At 52.6% G+C, this 18512-nt stretch overlaps 2 protein-coding genes across 2 annotated transcripts; both read left to right on the plus strand.

The window, feature by feature from the left end:
• Positions 1-8443: 8443 nt before the first annotated feature.
• LOC149808807 (uncharacterized) lies at positions 8444-11921 on the plus strand. Its single transcript, XM_089995141.1, has 5 exons — positions 8444-8815; positions 9120-9425; positions 10090-10346; positions 10962-11081; positions 11666-11921. The coding sequence occupies exons 1-5, from the start codon at positions 8444-8446 to the stop codon at positions 11919-11921; spliced, it is 1311 nt and encodes a 436-aa protein (XP_089851267.1).
• A 625-nt stretch (positions 11922-12546) lies between these two features.
• On the plus strand, positions 12547-16103 carry LOC149808808 (V-type proton ATPase subunit B 1-like). Its single transcript, XM_089995142.1, has 6 exons — positions 12547-12649; positions 12981-13036; positions 13619-13832; positions 14115-14386; positions 14962-15540; positions 15828-16103. The coding sequence occupies exons 1-6, from the start codon at positions 12547-12549 to the stop codon at positions 16101-16103; spliced, it is 1500 nt and encodes a 499-aa protein (XP_089851268.1).
• The last annotated feature ends 2409 nt before the right edge of the window (positions 16104-18512 follow it).

The raw sequence follows: 18512 nt of genomic DNA on the forward strand, positions 1-18512 counted from the left end.
GCAATAAGAAGGGAGGCAGTTTGATGGGCAACATACCTGCCAAAACCACGCCACAGCCATGGAAGTCTACCGACATAATTATGCAGCACTTTCTGATGGTGGAGAGCTATTGGTGCGAGCGCTCAGCTGGTGTGCTGGAATGCTGGTCCATTGCATTTTGTGGAGTCAGGGATGGGTGCAACGCCGACTGCTCGTACTGAAGCATTTCTGCATGTAAAGCATACGTTTGAACTGTCATTTACACCATCGAAAAAGGGTGCGCCTCATGGGCCGTTGTGTAACCCTGAAGGTAGGCCTGGCCGCATCTTGTGTCAGGGTGCCAAGGCTCCAGTGCCAGTGCATGCCACACGTATTCATGAAATGGGCAACGAGATCAACAAATTGAACCATTGCAAAAAATGTGCCCTGTCCATTGCAGCTGAGCTACTTGGTTTGTCGTTACTGGCCCATGGCGGCCTGACATCTAGGGCGTACAGCTAACTGTCCTGAGTGGCCTACTGCACGGCTTGTGCTTTTCGCCGTTACTTGGTCGCCAGTAAGGGGACAGTAAGTGTAAACCAGGATCTGCCTGGCTTGGAATGTACCACCCTGATTAATCGAGAAGCTTGCCATGCCGGGAACACTTTGCACCGCCCTTTTCATGTTGGTCTGTCCATCCGTTCACATCCGTAGGAACTAGCATCAACACACATATTTCATTCATCATTGCAGACGATATTTAGGTGTCACAAGTCCATAAGAACATCACACGCCGACAGGATTTTCACATTCAGTTGCCCACACACCGTTTACATCCCATGATGTTGCATATTGCATCTGGGACAGGCTGGGGGGGGAGGGGAGGAAATCTGGAGGCGTGTGCAGATGTATTCTGAGACATCGGTTTGGGCAATCGTGAAGGCTGCCAGTTAGGGCCGCCCAGCGACAATAGCGGCCCCAAGGCGAGGGGTACATTACTGGATATTTGGGACCGAAATGATGAACAGGTTGATGAATTCTCTTCATAAGCATACACATAAGAGAAGAGTTCTCTCCATGTCACTGGCTGCATGGCTGGTGAATGCGATGTACGCTCGATGATCACCAATTGTGATTCAATAAGACTAGAATACAGATTCACTATGTGCTGCAATGAGACCACCATACTCAATAGCTACATGAGTTTCACTGCGGGCGTGGCACTGGCGAGCCCTATCTTCAGCTTACATGAGTCAGGCATGGCTGTTCCTGAATCAAAGAGCTCCTCGCTTCAAACGCAGATCCGTTCTAAAGTCCGAACGCACATACTCAACAGACATACAGGTAGCATTCGCCATATCGGATTCCTGTGTCGCCAAATGTAGCTGTCCAGTACTCTTCTTCTGCTGTTTGTACATAGTTGGTGCTGGTTGCGATGGGTTTAGGACGCTCTGCAGGCGAGACTTTGGGTAGTTTGCCAACGTCTGGTGTCGCCAGCACTCAGTGTCCTCGGTTCTGTGATCTATCAAACCGGTGACTTTATTGCGCCACATGGAGCGGCCCCGACCGAACGTAATCCTGCCTCTGAGAGGGTGCGTTGGTAAGCAAGGTGCCCCGACGATATGACTTGACCGATGGCTTTTAGCAGCCACCCTGGCACCCAGGCTTGCTGCACATCAACACGAGTCGTGCTGCCTCAAACACAATGTCCGACATAGAGAAAGCGGTGCATTCGAACACAGCCTGTGCTCCAAGGAGTTCGGCGCATGGACAGTTGTTCTGGCTTTGTCGCTGATCCCGCCAGTGCCATCTTGCAGGAGGAAGGTGGGCAAACCGCTCTTACCAGACGGGGAGATCGAGGACATCGCTGACATCATTTGGGAAGCGCCCTTTGCCATCCTGGCGCACAATCGAGGCTCAAACGCAGAGGGTACAGACGTGGTCTTCACGTATGCCAACAAGGTACGCTCATGTGTGGGATTTCCTAGTCGATGAGAGAGGTGATGGTAATGATAGCACTGACGATCCCAAGTAGTACCTGGAGTTGCCAAGTGCCCATGTGGATGTGGTAGTATTGTAAAAGAATACATCGCCATCATGATCCGGCGCCTCGGGACAGAAGTCTCCGCTGTACGTAGGTTGTAGATGGTCATGTCGTAGTTGGAGTTGAGACTAAGCAGTTGCGATGCCTCAACATGCCGGATGCACAGCTGCGTCTGTGTAAACAGATGCATCAGCTTCACAGGCTCATAAATCGGGACAGGGGAAGTAATGCCCCGGCAAGCGATCTAGCCCTTCGAGCAGCAAAACGCCACTGCTGCCTGGGACGATGTGTTGTTGTTCACCGCCCTGCTGCCGCTATTCATCATCACACGCGTCAATGCTGCCCACTTACAAGCTGCATCGATGTGCAAGCGCTGTTGCAGTTGGCGTTGGAGGTGTTTGAGGCAGAATGGGATGAGCTGGTTGGCAAGGCGTCCAACACATCGGTGGAGGGGGATGCAGCCACGAACGACCGGCAACAGCTGTTGGATTCCACGTCGTCATCTGATGCAGGCTATAGTACAGGGTACAGCGGCGTACGGCGAACTGTGAAGGGCTTTTTTTTTGAAATCTGCGACGCGACGTTGTGGAATGTCGAGTCGCCCACAGGTATGTCCTTGCTGCTGCCGACCGCTCGCCCAATTGTGTTGTGCAGCGGGTTCCCAAGGAGCAATGGCCACCGTCCATGTGGATGTGTGGTGGTGGTGTTCATCTTGCACCTTATCATTGACTGTCCTTTTAGATATTGGAGGGGTAAACTATGCCTCATCACCGACTGTCCATGCTGCTGTTCTGCCCATCTCTTAGTGGCTGCGTTGTTGATGACTTGCTTAGAAGCTCTGCGCCAAGGGTGTAGGACATGGAATGTGCTGGAATATCGAACTTGACATTTCACAAGCTCATCGTCAACAAGTACTGGTTAGAATCATGAGCAGGGACTGTTTTTGGCAAGAGCGGCAGACTGCTCAAGACTGTGACTAGGCCAGTCGCCGTTTAAGCTGCAGCGTTGCCTTACTGATATGTAATCAAATCAACAAAGCAGACCAGGCCATAACAGCATTCTGGCTTGGGTGCTTATATGCTGCAATTGTAAGTTCGCGCCTCAATACTGGCCAATGCTGCCACGCATTCAACACTCTCACAAAGTTGTTGTCACACAGCATATCTGGTGCCCCTGACCTCTAGACGTTGCACGCTCACATCTACGGTCTTTTGACAGCAGTAGCACCACACCTAAGCAGCATCAAAATCAAACTCCCTTGCCGCGGCGCCTACAGGCACGTGCTCTAGGCTTATTTATGCCCCCTCCCCAACGTGTGCTTAATCACATGACCTCACGCTCCCACACACATTTCGTTGAGGCTGAATCATATAGATAGGAAGTCTCGAAGTTATCATGCATGATGTTGGTCATCACTATGTTCCGAGCTCGGCGCTTGTGACCACAACCTGTCTCCGATGGGCATCGTTTTTCACGTGACTCGACTCGCATCAATGCAGGCAAGATGGTGGGTCAGGCAGTGCGGTTCGACACTGTGCGTTATGGAGACGGCCCTGTCGTTCGGCTCGGCGTGGTAATACCAGATGATCTGAACCCTTCTGAATACGACCTCAAAGCCCAGGAGGCTGCCATAGAAGCGCAGGCAGCGTTTGTGCGCACCCTGAAGACCGAACAAGGCCTTACCAATCGCGACCCACAGGTTGTGGACGCCGTCGCAGAGCTGTTGGCCAAGAAGGAGCACCTAGTCACCCTGCAGGCGGCCGTCGCAAAGGCAGCCGCCACCGCGCCAAGTGTAGCAGATGTGACAGCTGACCAGGCTGCCACATGATGATGGGTACATGATGATGGGTACCGATAAGGAATGTGTGATCGAGGTATATATAGCAGTTCCATTGCTGTTCTTCATGTAATGTGTATTGTCCACTTGAGCGTTGCAGTACCGATGCTGGCATTGCTTTGTTTCTTTGACCCATCCGAACGTCCATAGGCTTGGATCCGCTATCATGAAGTGACTTCATGTGCTTGGTTGCGTAACCCCTGTGCTGTCGCCTGTTGTTGGTCAGTTGCTATGGTTTGCGTTTTTGCTGCGTAATGTAACGGATTTACGACGCCACCCCATGGGTGGTGGGGGCCTGGACCATGTACCTCCGTCTCCGGCGGATGAGGCCCCTTGACCGTGCAAGTGCTTTTTGGCGGCCGGTGTGGAGTTTGCGCTCTCCTCATGTGCGGGACGAGTGGGGTGAGTCTGTTGCTAGTGACAAACCACTTGAACCCGTCTTGATCCATCGTGCATGGGGTGATGGCATCATGGACCGGCGCGGCCTTGGATTAGTCGCCCGCTCTGCTGGTGATGCTTTCCAGGAGGGTCTACCAATTCCAATTGCTGAAGTTTCTTAAGGGGTCTTTGTAGGGTTGTGTTGGTATATAGTACAGCTTGAGCTTTGAGGATTCTGTCTCTCTTGTAACAAAATAGAATACGGTATGCCGTAGCGTCGTACCGTACGGTATACGTGTCGCAGCAGAGCGACAAGCTCGAGTCGCTGGAACTGGCCCTCGAGTGACAAGGAAGGAATCTTGAAACGTGGGGAAAAGTCCATGAGATCAGGTAGGTGAGCCTCGTAAGTTTATTCAAACGTGTGCTTACATATCCTGCCTTTTCGTACCCCTGCTGAATGCGGAAGGCGAACTATGGACTGCTTGGAACTTTGCATCAGGAACATGTGAGGCGTGAACTTGCTGCCGGCGCGTTCGCGAGAAGAGTGTTTGTTGCCTTGAAGCAATAATGAAGCGTGCTTTATTTCTTTCCGCTTGGATACTCGTTACCATAACGGGGGATGCTGCTGTGGCTATGTGCGCTCCTACAAAAATGGTTTGTTGATTCGAAGGAAGAGTGCATTTGAACGTGTCTAGCATCCCACAACATGCTGCTGAGTGAAAGTGAGAGGTGGAATGTGCTTGGCCAGGTTGCGCTTGTACGCGTCGCTGGCGGAAGGAATTCTTAGGGTTACAAATTGCTGTCGCCTTGCAGCCAAGTGAGAGCTTTCACATGGGCTAGAGAATCGGATTACATGATTATCAATTTTCGTTTCTCTCATGCATTTGACGCCGAGCCAGGGGTATCTGCAAGGTGATAACATGCAAGCACCCTAAAATGGTGATGATGCTCAGCACAGGTGAGGGCCAGCCACGCTTGTCCGAAGCAATTCAACATTTAGTATCATGCAAACGTGCCAAGAAACAACACTCGTTGAGTCCGATACTACATATGATGTAAGTATGCAGTCTGAGCGACCGGGCAATGTTCTGGGGCAGCCCACTTTGGTTTGGTCAATGACCAGGGGCATGACCTCCGTTCTTGAGTGCTTTGCAGCCTCTGTTTGTGGCCACTTTACAAGGCAGGCCTTCTAAAACAACCTTTGGTGCTCGGAAACTGGCTGAAGCTCTACAGTCTCGGAAATTCCAACCTCGATGTGCTGCTCCTTGCCATTGGCTACACGCTCCTGCATAGTGCCCTGGTCCTCCCACTCTGCACTCGCCGCCTCAGCAACCCTCAGCAAATCCCTTGTGCCGCAAATGCGCTGCGATGGCTTTTTGCAGAAGCAGCAACCCTGTTGCTTCTCGGAAAGGCTGTTGGGGTGGCGATGCTGGCGAGTGACGCGCTTGGACCGTCCAACGATGGCAGCGTCGGCCTCGTATTGCTCTACTCCTCAATCGGTGCTGCGTGGGTGACACTTTTATCGCAGTCCTTCTTTGCTGCTCGATATGGGTCTGCCCCGAGCTTGAGCAAAGTGCGTTATCATGCATTGCCCACTGAACTGTGCTCAATGTGCAGTCGTCCTATTCCAGGTGCTTTGTCGAAAACACGCCAACCGAAACCAGGCCAGCATTGGCATCTAGCTCATGGCATTGAAACATCTGCAGCATGACCTCGTGGATAGACTTCAACTTCAAAAAAGGTTGCTGCAGCAGACAACGACAATGACATGCTAAGACAATGACACGCTGCAACTGGAAATGTGTTTTGGAAACACGCCAACTTGTTCCCTCTTGACTGTCAGGACAGCATGTCGTGACAGATAACAGTCAATTCGATATATGGTAAGTCAGGCTGGTCCAGGTGCGCTTGCCTCACGTGACGGTAACGGCGGCACTAATTCCCTAGTATTCTTGGGGTTGCCAATTTCCATGTGGATGCGGTAGTGGTGTAAACAGACACAGCATCATCATAAAACGTCCTGCATGTTATTGCGTGCGTGGATTGCCATACCAAGCTGGCATGACAACCCATTCACTCCGAGCAGACATACCTACGGCCTTTCCAGATTCGCCAAGAGCCCTGTCCTTGAAGTCCTCTTGTGTGCTCATGATGCCACAATGCGGCGCGGATTGTGCCCGGGGGGTGCCCAGCATCGATAATCATTAGGCACACCTGCTCATGCTGCTCCGTCTCACAGAACCAAAGGAACAAACAACGCATTTAGCGATTGCGGAAACATACCATTTTACGGTACTCACAAGCGTCGCCGTGAGCTGCAGTCCAGCATCTCATCGCTGGACGACGACGCAAAGCAGCCCTTGTTGCAAGAGGAGGGCATGGCAGGGCCAAGCGCCACAGCAGCGTGTGGGGAAGCTGCCCCTGGGGAGCGGCAAGACCTTGACGAAGACAACGCCAAGGGCCATGGCACTGTCATTGAGCTTGTCAAGCTGGCCCTCCATGACACCCACATCCTGCTGGTTGCATTCACCGCCGGTGCTTTAGCGGCATGGGGGCAGGCGCTCATTCCATACTACACGGGTGCGCTGTCACATTCAATCCTGTGATTGTTCTGTAATTGTTAGTGTTTTCGGGATGCTTTGGGGCTCATTCCAGTTGCGTCAGACACTGATGCCATACTACATGGTACGCTTTCGCGTCCTCAGGTCTTGGATTGAGCCCCAAAAGAACGCAGAACTTTCCATACTGTGCTTGATTGCATCTGGGGACGCGAAGGCGTATTGTGTGGTATGGCATCAGTGCCTGGATTGAGCCCCAAAAGTCCCCGGAACTCTTCACATCGTGCTTGATTGAATCTGAGGATGTGAAGGCGTGCTGTGTAGAATGGTTCTAGTGCCTCACCCATGGGGGCGAGGTTGGGTGTCCAGATCGCCCTCGCCCCCGTCAACTCCCTCTTGACACACTGGCTGGATGGTGCAGGGGAAAGCATCGACGCAGCGACGGTAGAAGAACATCCCGACTGGGTTGAGTTCCACCACTATGTAATCTGCCTTCTGTATACGGCGGTTGGCACGGCCATTTTCACAGCGATCCGAGGTGGGCTGTTCACGATCGCGGGTGTGAGAGTCAATACTCGCCTGCGGAACCTTCTCTTCCGGAGCATCCTGTCTCAGGATCTCTCGTATTTTGACATGACCAAGACTGGAGAGCTGACAAGTCGCATGTCGGCAGACACCACTACTGTGGCAGACCAGGTCTCGCTGAACGTCAACATCCTTTCTCGCTGCCTCATGCAGGTGTGTTTTGTGTTGTACTGGATGCTGCTCTCCTGTAGGCATGGCAGTACATGGTAAAGGTACATGTAGGAAAAATCAAGAAGTATATACATGTTTTGGTCCGTCCATACATCTTGCATACAACCTACATGTACAACACACAGTATCTTCACATGAATGTAGATGAAACATGTGAGCATGTTTATGAATAAACAATCAACAAACATGTCAAACGTATGATCATGTGTGGAACTTGTGCTCTTTATAACTATGATGAAGTTTTCGCATCACAGTCTCTGCCTTGCAGGCTGCTCTGGTGCTCGTGTTCATGTTCCATGCAAGCTGGCGGTTGACGGTCATCACGTTCATCCTGATCCCCGTCAATTTGCACCTCTGCAAAACGTACGGCGAGTACTACAAAGTGCTTGTCAAGAACATGCAAACTGCGCTGGCAGAAGCCAACGTTGTGGCCGAAGAGGCCGTCGGCAGCATGCCCACAGTGAGAGCACATGCTGCGGAGCATGGCATGGCAGCCAGCTACTCCGATAAACTTCAGGAGTACTACAAGTGCGGTGCTATTGCTCCCTGCCGGCTAGCTTTGCTTGCTCATGAGCCTCGCAGCTCTCCGCCACATAGCCTCGCCAGGCAGATTGATTTGTGGTTCTGGATGCCTGAAAATGCATGATTTCTTACGGCAGAAATGGGGGTCGACCCCATTCTGGAGAAGCACTGCTCCGCCAGACCGTGCGATCTGCAGATCCAGATGCTGGGAAGTGTTGTTTGTCGCTGTCGGGCGCATAAGGGGCAGGTTGTGCTGGGAGATAGGCTGTCTGTTGCTGGAGCTGTTGAAGGACTGTCGAGGAAAGGAGAATGGTGGGAGCTCCTGGAGCTTCGAGGCGGTTGGATGGCAGCAAGGCGCGCCTATGCGTGGCGATTGTTGACGCAGAAATAATGATGTGCAGGCTGACCCTCAAGGCAGCAGTGGCCTACTCTTTTTACATGTGTCTCAACACGTTCCTTCCTCAAGGTGTCGCCGCGGTCGTCCTCCTGTATGGAGGGCACCTCGTCTTTACAGATAGGATGTCTGCGGGGGGGCTCATCGCGTTCATGCTGTACCAGCAGTCGCTGGCCTCCGCGTTCAACACAATAGGAGATGTCTTCACCGCCCTCACGGCTGCGGTGGGTGCTGCCGATAAAGTGGTCAGCATCATCCACCGCGTACCTCGTCACCCTGCCCGAGGCCGCCTTACATGCCCGGACGGCACATTCGACGGCCGATTGGAGCTGTGCAACGTTCACTTTTCATACCCGGCACGCCCAGATGTATGCCCCTCTATTGCAACGCCCTCCTATTTGCTGGCTGTGGCCAAAGCTGATGCCGACAATGCTAATGGTGTTGTAGTTCCGCTGAACTGCGATGAGCTGTTCTGTTTCGAATGTGAGTACATGGTTGCTTTCGGGATGCACCGTTCAGTTCCTGCTCAGAGTTAAGCTGGTGTAAACGCGTATGCCTGGTATTGGAAGTGCCGGTTTTCATAATGCAATTGTGTAGTGCTGCTGCAACAAAAAATGGGCAGCCAACTACGATTTAGTATGGCCCGAGCCGAGTTGCTTGTCTCTTTTGTAGGTGGCAGTGCTCAAGGGGGTGGACTTTTCGGTGGATCCAGGGGAGGTGGTGGCGCTGGTGGGGCCATCAGGGAGCGGCAAATCGTCGATAGTGAAGCTTCTGCTGCGCTTCTACGTGCCGTCGGTGGGATCTGTCCTTGTGGGTGGCCATGATGTCGGCGAGTACGACGTTCGCTGGCTGCGCCGCCATGTGGCAATCGTGGGCCAAGAGCCTGTCCTGTACGGGCGCAGCGTGTACCGCAATATTCTCTATGGCCTCGAGAGCCTGGATGGGTACAGCGAGGCAGAACTACCCACGAGAGACGAGGTGTGCGAAAATGTTGACTCAGCGCTTCGCCTTCGATCTTTGTGGTTTGCAGGTCTAGACGCCCAAACCTGTACAAGGTTTTTTGACACACATGGGGGTCAAAACCCAGTCTGGCGAAGCACCATTGCCAGCTGCAATCACCACACAATTTTTTATTTATTTTTTACCCATCACCACGATTCACGTGATCCTTGAGATGTCTGTAGTGATGGATCTTCTTACAGTACTACCGCATGCATACTGTAGTGATACAGGATTTAGCCAGTGTCGCTGACCATTCCCTGATTTGCAGCAGTGGGCACATGGATCAGGCGTGGTCAGTCGTGCAAATGGGTGCAATCTATGGAAGTAAATCTAATGCAGAATGGTGTTCCTTGAGTCGCAGCGCCTTGAAATGGGTTTGTTGAGGTCGCAGTTTGTGAAACACTCTTGGAGATGGGAACATTAGTGTTCTCAAATGCAGCACTATTCGATGTACTTTTAATTGACAGTTGTGAAACCTTCATGGACTTGAAGTGCCCCAACGACCGAATCACGCCTATTGTGACGCTGGGTACAGCCTGCCATGTGACAGCCTGAATCACATAAGAGATGATGTGATGCGTACGCTTCTCTACAGCCTGCTAATGCGACGGGGTGGCTGCTCGACCTGCAGGTGATCGAGGCCGCCAAGCTCGCCAATGCGCATGACTTCATCATGGAGATGCCCGATGGGTACGACACGCAGTGCGGGGACAAAGGAACCTCGCTGTCGGGGGGCCAAAAGCAGCGCATTGCGATTGCCCGGGCCCTTGTTCGGAAGCCCGCAGTGCTCCTCTTGGACGAGGCTACATCAGCCTTGGACGCGGAGAGCGAAGCTGTCGTCCAAGAGGCCCTCGAGAGGGTCATGCGAGGCCGCACCGTCCTTGTCATCGCCCACCGGTGCGTAGCTTGGCTGCCCTGCGCTTGCTGCATTAGGGATCTGTCCAGTGTGCCTTGATGGCTCACACATCGGCCTCACGATGACACTAAGAGAATCATCGTCTGGCCATGCTTGGTGTCTTGAGAGTGTGGCTCGCTCATAAATGGTGTGTATGGCAATACTCGTGAGATGCCAGTCATTTGAAGACCATTGTCTGCTCAGAGCATTCAAGCCCGTGAGCAGTTTGAGGGTGGCTTGACATCAGTGTTTCGCCAGACCCTGTGAATAGCGGGTCCAGATGCCCAAACATTCATGATTTTTTGGGACCGAACTGGGGGTCGAGATCCATTTTGGCAGAGCACTGCTTAGCATTGCATGCACAAGTCAATACCATGGATGCATGCTAGGATGCTGGGATTCTCAGCTCGACGTAGAGCTGAGGATGATAGGGAAAAGGAACGCAAGTCAGTCGGTAACCACGACAGAGCGGGGGGCTACGCCTACAAGGATATACCCAAGCGAATGCAATGCCATACCATTTTTCTATTTTGGCCAGATGCCTGCAGCAGCAACAGAATGCAGCATTGTCTTCAACCTTGAACTTCACGTGTGACAACGGCCTTGCTGGTTTGCAGGTTGTCAACTGTGCAGAGTGCAAACCGTATCGTCGTCATGGCCAAGGGCTCCGTGGCAGAGTCGGGTACCCAGCAAGAGCTGGAGGCTTTGAACGGCGTCTACGCATCACTCATCCGCAGGCAAATGCGCTCGTCGCCCTTCCTGCCTATGTCTCCTTCGATTTCGCCTCACCCATCCACGGTTTCCTTGTCGGATTTGGGAAAGCTCTGAAGACTGGTCGGATGAAAGACAGGAACAGTGACGAGCCCATATGACACCACACACAAACCTGACCGCCGATTTGAGCGAGTTGCTTGCAATTCTGTGGATGGTTTTGTGTGGTGCAATTAGCTTTGCTGGTCACATTCGCGCTTAACTGCGCACAGCTATCTTGCAGGAAGGCAGGCTTCTTTTCAGTGTTTCGCCAGACCCTGTGAATTGCGGGTCCAGATGCCCAAAAATGCATGATTTTTCGAATCAGAACTGGGGTCCGAGACCCATTCTGGCGAAGCACTGCTGCTTTTTGTCCTGTTGTGTTCATAGTTCATAAATGCCATCCATCATTGTGTAGTATTGCCAAGGCCCCTGGGCTCACAGTCAACTTTGAATGACAAGATCTTCTCTGGACTGCTTGCCTCTCAAACAAACAAAAGAGCAGACCATGTGTTAACGAATGGCTCGCACACTGATCCATACATGATGCATCACTGGCTGTATCAGTCAGGAGTAACTCGCTGTTCGCCATGGCTACACGAATGGCATGGCATGCCTGCCTGCAAACTCAGCTGGGATCAATGTACCCGCTGTCAAACCAGCACAAGTTGTTTGACTCAGCGGTACCGGGATATACACCTTGCCACCCTAGGGCCGGCGTTGAGATCGGACGAGACGGCCATGGGGTCTCCATCAATAACATGACAACGCGCACAGAAGCTGCAGCCCTACAGGTTCTGAGCTGCCGTGTTGTTCGGATACCGTAGACAAGCAACCAGACGCGAGTTGCAGCGTGGCTGAGTATTCGCCAGCTCGGGTTTTACGTACGTAAACGTTTGCGTACATATATATGTATTTGGGTTGCGTCCATGAGCGGGTGGCCTCGCTCACGGTTCCCTTGGCGGGTTGATCCCCGTGCCACTACTGGTGAGTGCCTTTGGTAATATGTCTGGGCACCAATGTGCGGGCTCCTGCCCCGTGCAGGACCTTGTTCGACTCCAGACGGAGCGTCCTCACCACCCATGGCCAAGCCATACTCCTTCGTGTATCATTGAAAAGTATGAGTCTTGCGTTTGCGTGGTGGATGGCGATCCGGCGATTGGCATGGCTTTCCATGATGTGGTCTGACGTCCTGAACCTCAAGCGATCCGTAAGATAGGCTGCAGCTCGCAAAGAAATGACGCGCCTTTGCTCCAGCACGCACTTCCTCACAACAAGAAGAGGAACTTGACGTATTGCACAGCCTGCTACTTCTCATGCTCGGCTTATTTTCAATAGACTAGTGCATCGGCTCGTATGAGCATCTTTTGACCTGGGTGCACTCCAACAGTAGTCCGTTGTCCATGCCAGTTTGAAGCTCGTTTTCATTTTCTTTGCGCATACCTGGTCATAATGGACTTTCTTTCGGGATTGGATGACTTCGTGCAGTCCGGCAAGCCTGCAACGACGAATGATAAGCCTGGATCCAAGGACTATGTTTGTGGCCCCCACTTAGGTGAGCGCACGACCTTCAGCTCAGTGTCTGTGCTGTTGCCTCGCCTACATGTGCCAAACGCCAGTATACAGCGATAAGCTGTTCCCATGTCTCGTTTTGGAAAGTACCACTCGGCAGAGCATCGTTCGATGGCTGAGGTAGTTGATTGTGCGGGGACTTCGGACGGCTAGGCAACCACACCTGCAGCCCATGCGTCGAAAAGGGTAGAAGTGATGCATTCTGATAGCTGCTACGTACCGAGCACTTGCGTCAAGTTATCAGATTGAAGATGCGCATCATCCTTTTCCGTGCATGAACATGTGACTTGATTGATGGTTTCATGCACTTGCAGTGTACAGAACAATTGCCGGCGTTGCTGGTCCTCTTGTGGTCGTAGATTTTGTCAAGGTACGCCCTCGTTCGTCTTCAACTTGTTGGGGTTCAGGATGCACTACTGGTCAAACCAGCTATTTTGGTATGAAGCAGCCAAGCACGGTGGCTGTGCGAGAGTGCAATCTGATGCAATGAATTGTCCACGTGTGCCTGAGCTTGGGCTTTGGGGGTCAGGGTGCCTGCACTGAAGGTGAACTCATGGTCTTAGTGCACCCCTGTGCACATGTTGGAAAGGCAAGCTTTTGGTAGTATTGCACATTCGAGCAATAAACTCGCATCATGATGCTGATTCAATGACAATGCCCTGTTGCTCTGAGCAGTTTCCCAGTGAGCAGCCTCACAAGCATGCGATGGCATCATCGTTCATGCATTGCTCAATGTGTAAGGTTACCAACAGGTACGCTTCCAATTCTTAAGAGTTTTGATAAGTCAGTGTCAGGCTGCAGTGCCTCTTAGACATCCGATATGGCATGGCATGCTCGCTGGCCGACATGAAAAGCTGAGCTGCACAAACTAACCAGGCGTTGTCAATGATCTCGAGGCCTGAGGTCAGATGCGAGACGCAATCACTTTACAGCAAGATCTTCTTTCTTGCAGTCCCCAAAGTTTGCTGAGATTGTGGACCTACGACTAGGAGATGGCACAATGCGGAAGGGGCAAGTGCTGGAGGTGGAGGGCACCCGGGCCATTGTCCAAGTGTTTGAAGGTACCACTGGCATCGACAACCAGAAGACCACACTTGAATTTACCGGCACAGTGCTGACATGTCCCGTGTCCAAAGATATGCTTGGCCGCATCTTCAACGGTTCAGGTAAGATTTCGAATCTTGGTGTCAATCAGGGGACTTGATCGACTGAACACCTAGTTGGGCCTCACAATTCACGGCACACATTATGCAGCCCTGTTTCTGTGGGATCCGAAATACTATGTGACATAGCTAGCAAGCATTACAGGTGATCAATCACTGGAGCTTTGAGGGCGTGCAAAAATTTGACCCAATGGTGGGATTGCTCCTGGGAGACTGGGGTGGACACCTTACTAGCTTCAGAATTTTTTGATCATCCCTGCACATTTCTGGAAAACGTTGCTGCAGGCAAGCCGATCGATGGTGGTCCCCCAGTTCTTGCGGAGGCAAACCTTGACATCATGGGATCCTCAATCAACCCGTCAGAGCGAACATACCCAGAGGAGATGATTCAGACCGGCATCTCCACAATCGACGTCATGAACTCGATCGCCCGTGGCCAGAAGATCCCGCTCTTCTCTGCTGCAGGTCTCCCACATAACGACATCGCAGCGCAGATCTGCCGCCAAGCAGGCCTGGTGCAAGGCGCCAAACACGGGCACAAGGACGAATCAGTCTCGGTAAGCCCTGTAGCTGTCTCCGGGAAGACTGCGCAGAATGCCATTCACGCACATGCAACTGCAGCCCATGTGAAGAAGCTCCACGCCATGCATTGTTGCAAATATCCATGCGGGTGCCGCAGAGCACGGGCTTTGTCATCATGATGACTTCTCACAACCCTGAGCATTGATCCGAATTGCCGATCCAGTGCTTTGCCAAGATGGGCGTCGACCCCCATTTCTGCCCCAGATAATCATGCATCTTCAGAGATAGAGACCCACAAATCAAACTGCCTGACGAAGGACTGTGCCATGCGTGAAATTTGCGCTGTGCATCCTCCCCTGACCTGAAAACACAGAGCCGTCCCAAGCTTGCAAACACACCCGCGCTATTCCAGCTCAACAGTCATCAATGACTCATATGGGTATGTCCGTCCGCCTTTGCAAAGCGCGTTACAGCACTTGCTATGAAGTTATCCGTGCGCTGTTGTCTGGTCAGACAACAGCGACGCATGATGCATGTAGCCCATCGCATGCACGTCTTCCTCTGAGCCATGAATGTGGCATGAAATCAAGTATGCAAGTGTGAGGTGCAGGACGAGTTTGCGATTGTCTTCGCAGCGATGGGCGTCAACATGGAGACAGCGCACTTCTTCAAGCAGGACTTTGAGGAGAACGGCTCTCTAGGCCGGACTGTTCTCTTCCTCAACCTCGCAAACGACCCCACCATCGAGCGCATCATCACCCCCCGTATCGCTCTCACCACCGCCGAGTACCTTGCATACACCTGCGGCATGCACGTGCTCGTCATCCTCACCGACATGACATCATACGCTGACGCGCTGCGCGAAGTCTCCGCCGCCCGCGAGGAAGTGCCAGGCCGTCGCGGCTATCCCGGTTACATGTACACCGATCTATCTACGATCTATGAGCGTGCCGGGCGTATCGAGGGCCGCAAGGGCTCCATTACTCAGCTGCCGATCCTCACAATGCCGAACGATGACATCACTCACCCGATTCCTGACCTCACGGGCTACATTACTGAGGGGCAGATCTACATCGAGCGGATGCTGCATAACCGCGGTGTCTATCCCCCAATCAATGTGCTGCCGTCCCTGTCCCGACTCATGAAGTCTGCCATTGGCGAGGGCATGACGCGCAAGGACCATTCTGAGGTGCGTGTTGCTGGAAGTCTGGATATTGTATCTACACCAATTTGCTGGTCTTACCTCTGCACTTTGGCTGTAAGGACAGGTCAAGATTCGAAGGCTTCGTTCACATGATTTGGTCAGTGGTACCTGGGCCTTGCATCATAATCGCGATCGGATCGAGTAGTAGCATTTGCATGTGCAGGACTGTGATGGCCATTTGACGCTGCACATGGATTGACATGTCCCTCCTAGATGTGTCCAGACTACTCGTTTTCACCGGTTGAGTCCAAGAACTCGGATTTGCCTTTCAGGTGTCCAATCAGCTGTACGCCAACTACGCTATCGGCAAGGACGTGGGCGCGATGAAGGCTGTGGTGGGAGAGGAAGCCCTGTCCACAGAGGACCTTTTATACCTGGAGTTCCTGGACAAATTCGAGAGCAAGTTTGTAAAGCAGGGAATGTACGAGGCACGCACCATCTTCGAATCTCTCGACCTGGCCTGGGAGCTTCTCCGCATCTTCCCCCGCGAACTGCTCCGCCGCATTACCGCAAAAACTCTCGATGAATTTTACGAGCGCAAGGCGTAGCTGCTCCCACAAGTGTTGCCGCCGGTTGCCGATTCTGTTGAGGCATGGTTGCCACTGTTGCGCTGCATGGCATACTCTCTTCTGAGCAGCGCCTTAGTGGGGCTGCTTGGGATTTCTTGCCACGTGTGCATGTCGCCTACTGATGTATATGTAAGCGCCTTTGACAGACTGGTGTATGTGCTTGTCATTCAAGAAATGGTAATACCGCTTCGCTTCGCGGAACATCAATGGCATCACTACTGAGGCGACTGCAATGATAATTGTTGCTCAGTGACGCTTCGCCCGGATCAACTCCGACGAAGGCACATTCGCTCAACATTCCAGCAGTCCCTCTGGGTTGAGACCTGATTCCGGCAGAAACGGCTGATATGGCGCTCTTGGGTGGCGTATGTTGATTTCTTCTTGTGATCATGATATTGCGCTTCAACTTCTTCTTGGTTCGATTTCGCATCATCGCTGGACGTGCCTTCTGACCACAGACTGTGGTTGCAAGCAGTTGCTGGAGGTGCGCTTCATGCAACCACAATCGTTCGAGCATCACCGCTGTGCATCACGTCACTTCGCAGCTATCTCGAGATACTTCTACTTCCTCGGCCTTACGCACTTTGAATGTCTTCTTTTTTCCTCTTGGTCGATTCGTCCTGGGGCTAAGCGCCTCAGATGCTTTCCTAGAAGTGGTTCTTATGCACCATCATGGATTTCATGGCTCGGTTGTGTTTTGCCCTTCCCTTCTTACGTATCGACTGCTCGTAACTCCTTGCAAAGAACCCGACCAACTTCAACCTATCTGCGCAGCTTGAAATCACAAGCGCGCTTTCGTCTTCCAAGGCACAGTCCTGGGGTCTCCGTTCTATCCATGCTGTAGTGGTGCGTCACGAATCTTGGTGAGAGAATGTGCCGTGGGTCTCTTACCGCCCCATGTTATGTGTTTCTCTAAACCAACGGCACTTACCATGGATCAATGTTTTTACGTACGCTGCGTGGCTATCGTGCACAAGGTGGCGAGTGCGTAACCCTTGGACGTGGTACCGGGGACGGTCATGACCCTCAATGTGCAGGTGGAAGCAAATGCTTCTTGGAACTCTGTTGCATCGCCTCCCGCTATGCTCTATGTTCTTGAAATGTTACGTACATGGTCATTGTACGCTACGGGCACTGGCCAGGTCGCTCACCCTTGTCTAGGGGTTCGTGGAAAGGAGCTTGTGCTGCAGTTTGAGAAATGCTTCCATTGAACGTATGTTAAGCTATCTACATACAGTATACGTACAGTATGCTGCGCCGTGTGCCACTTCCCTTGCCTGTTGCTCGTGGCCCGTTGAACGTGGTTAATACTGTTAGCTCGTTTGTTGACGCGGAACGACTCGATATGATTGGATATGGTTTTGGTTTTCGAGCCTATGTGCAACGTGGTGGCATCGCACCAGTGTCGCTGAGTGTGGCGATGGGTGGCATCGGGATGCAAGCTGTGCTGGAGCTGTTACTTGGCGCGCGCCTATGCCCACCAGATTACGTCGTCAATCAAGCTTTTTTAGGTTTGACTTGATTGAATTTTCCTGCTGGTACATCGATGTTGCCGGGCACATGCGGGAAGCCATGGCATGGCTTCCCGCAGGCGCAATGTCGAGATATCGGCAAACATAACTATACATGGAGAACTTACAACACAGGCAACGATAATGTATCCTGATGTGCAGAAGCGCTCCAGGTCGTAGCAGTGTAGTCTTTGGCCTGCAAGGCCATGTCAGGGGTATATCTTCGGTATATCATCCTCACGACACTGTGAATCAATGAGCTGAAATCCGATGGCAGACGGCGGCTAGCAACCTGTCGCGTCAGAAATCTGACGTTTCGATGTGTTACGTCCTACGGCAGGTGCTGTTGCCAAGCTCGCTTGTTTCACGATTTGAATCTTGGTATCAACGATGGTTGCTGCGATCCAGGTGTCACAACCCTCTAAAGTCAGCGCTTGAGCGCTCCCCGTCAGAGACGGCCAGCACCGACCGGTGAAGCGACTGAGGCGATGCCACCACGCCTGCAAGGCTCAGACTCGGAGTCTGATGAGGCGCCGCTCCTTCCGAGCACTCAACACAAACGTCTCATACAGCATCGCAACGCGGCGCAACGGATGCAGCAGCAGACTATGTCCACCATCCCAATCTCCGAGGCGCTACGGCTCGCCGGAAAGGTCGAGCTCTCAGAGTGTAAGATTACATTTTCGCAGCACATCGCCGCCCCCCGCGCTCTCAAACACGGAGCCCTTTGAGCAGCACAGGCAACGAGCGCGATGCGCAGCCGCTTGTCAGCGCCACCAACCGAGGCCTTTCTGTAAGCAGCTTGTCTAGGATCGCGCAATGGTTCACCGGCAGCACATCGGAGCCCTCAGACCGTGGGGCCCTGCTCCAGCCGCGA

Source organism: Nuphar pumila, unplaced genomic scaffold (assembly GCF_984573655.1).
Source record: "Nuphar pumila unplaced genomic scaffold, dmNupPumi1.hap1.1 HAP1_SCAFFOLD_2183, whole genome shotgun sequence".
Classification (NCBI taxonomy): Eukaryota; Viridiplantae; Streptophyta; class Magnoliopsida; order Nymphaeales; family Nymphaeaceae; genus Nuphar; species Nuphar pumila.

What these genes read in the sequence shown, in the direction of transcription:
- LOC149808807 (XM_089995141.1), top strand. Translation starts at nt 8,444, where the DNA reads ATGATGTGCAGGCTGACCCTCAAGGCAGCAGTGGCCTACTCTTTTTAC. An exon ending in CATACCCGGCACGCCCAGAT is followed by an intron (nt 8,816 to 9,119) that starts GTATGCCCCTCT and finishes TCTCTTTTGTAG; the next exon opens with GTGGCAGTGCTCAAGGGGGT. An exon ending in AACTACCCACGAGAGACGAG is followed by an intron (nt 9,426 to 10,089) that starts GTGTGCGAAAAT and finishes CAGGTGATCGAG; the next exon opens with GCCGCCAAGCTCGCCAATGC.
- LOC149808808 (XM_089995142.1), top strand. Translation starts at nt 12,547, where the DNA reads ATGGACTTTCTTTCGGGATTGGATGACTTCGTGCAGTCCGGCAAGCCT. An exon ending in TGTTTGTGGCCCCCACTTAG is followed by an intron (nt 12,650 to 12,980) that starts GTGAGCGCACGA and finishes ATGCACTTGCAG; the next exon opens with TGTACAGAACAATTGCCGGC. An exon ending in ACAAGGACGAATCAGTCTCG is followed by an intron (nt 14,387 to 14,961) that starts GTAAGCCCTGTA and finishes TGTGAGGTGCAG; the next exon opens with GACGAGTTTGCGATTGTCTT.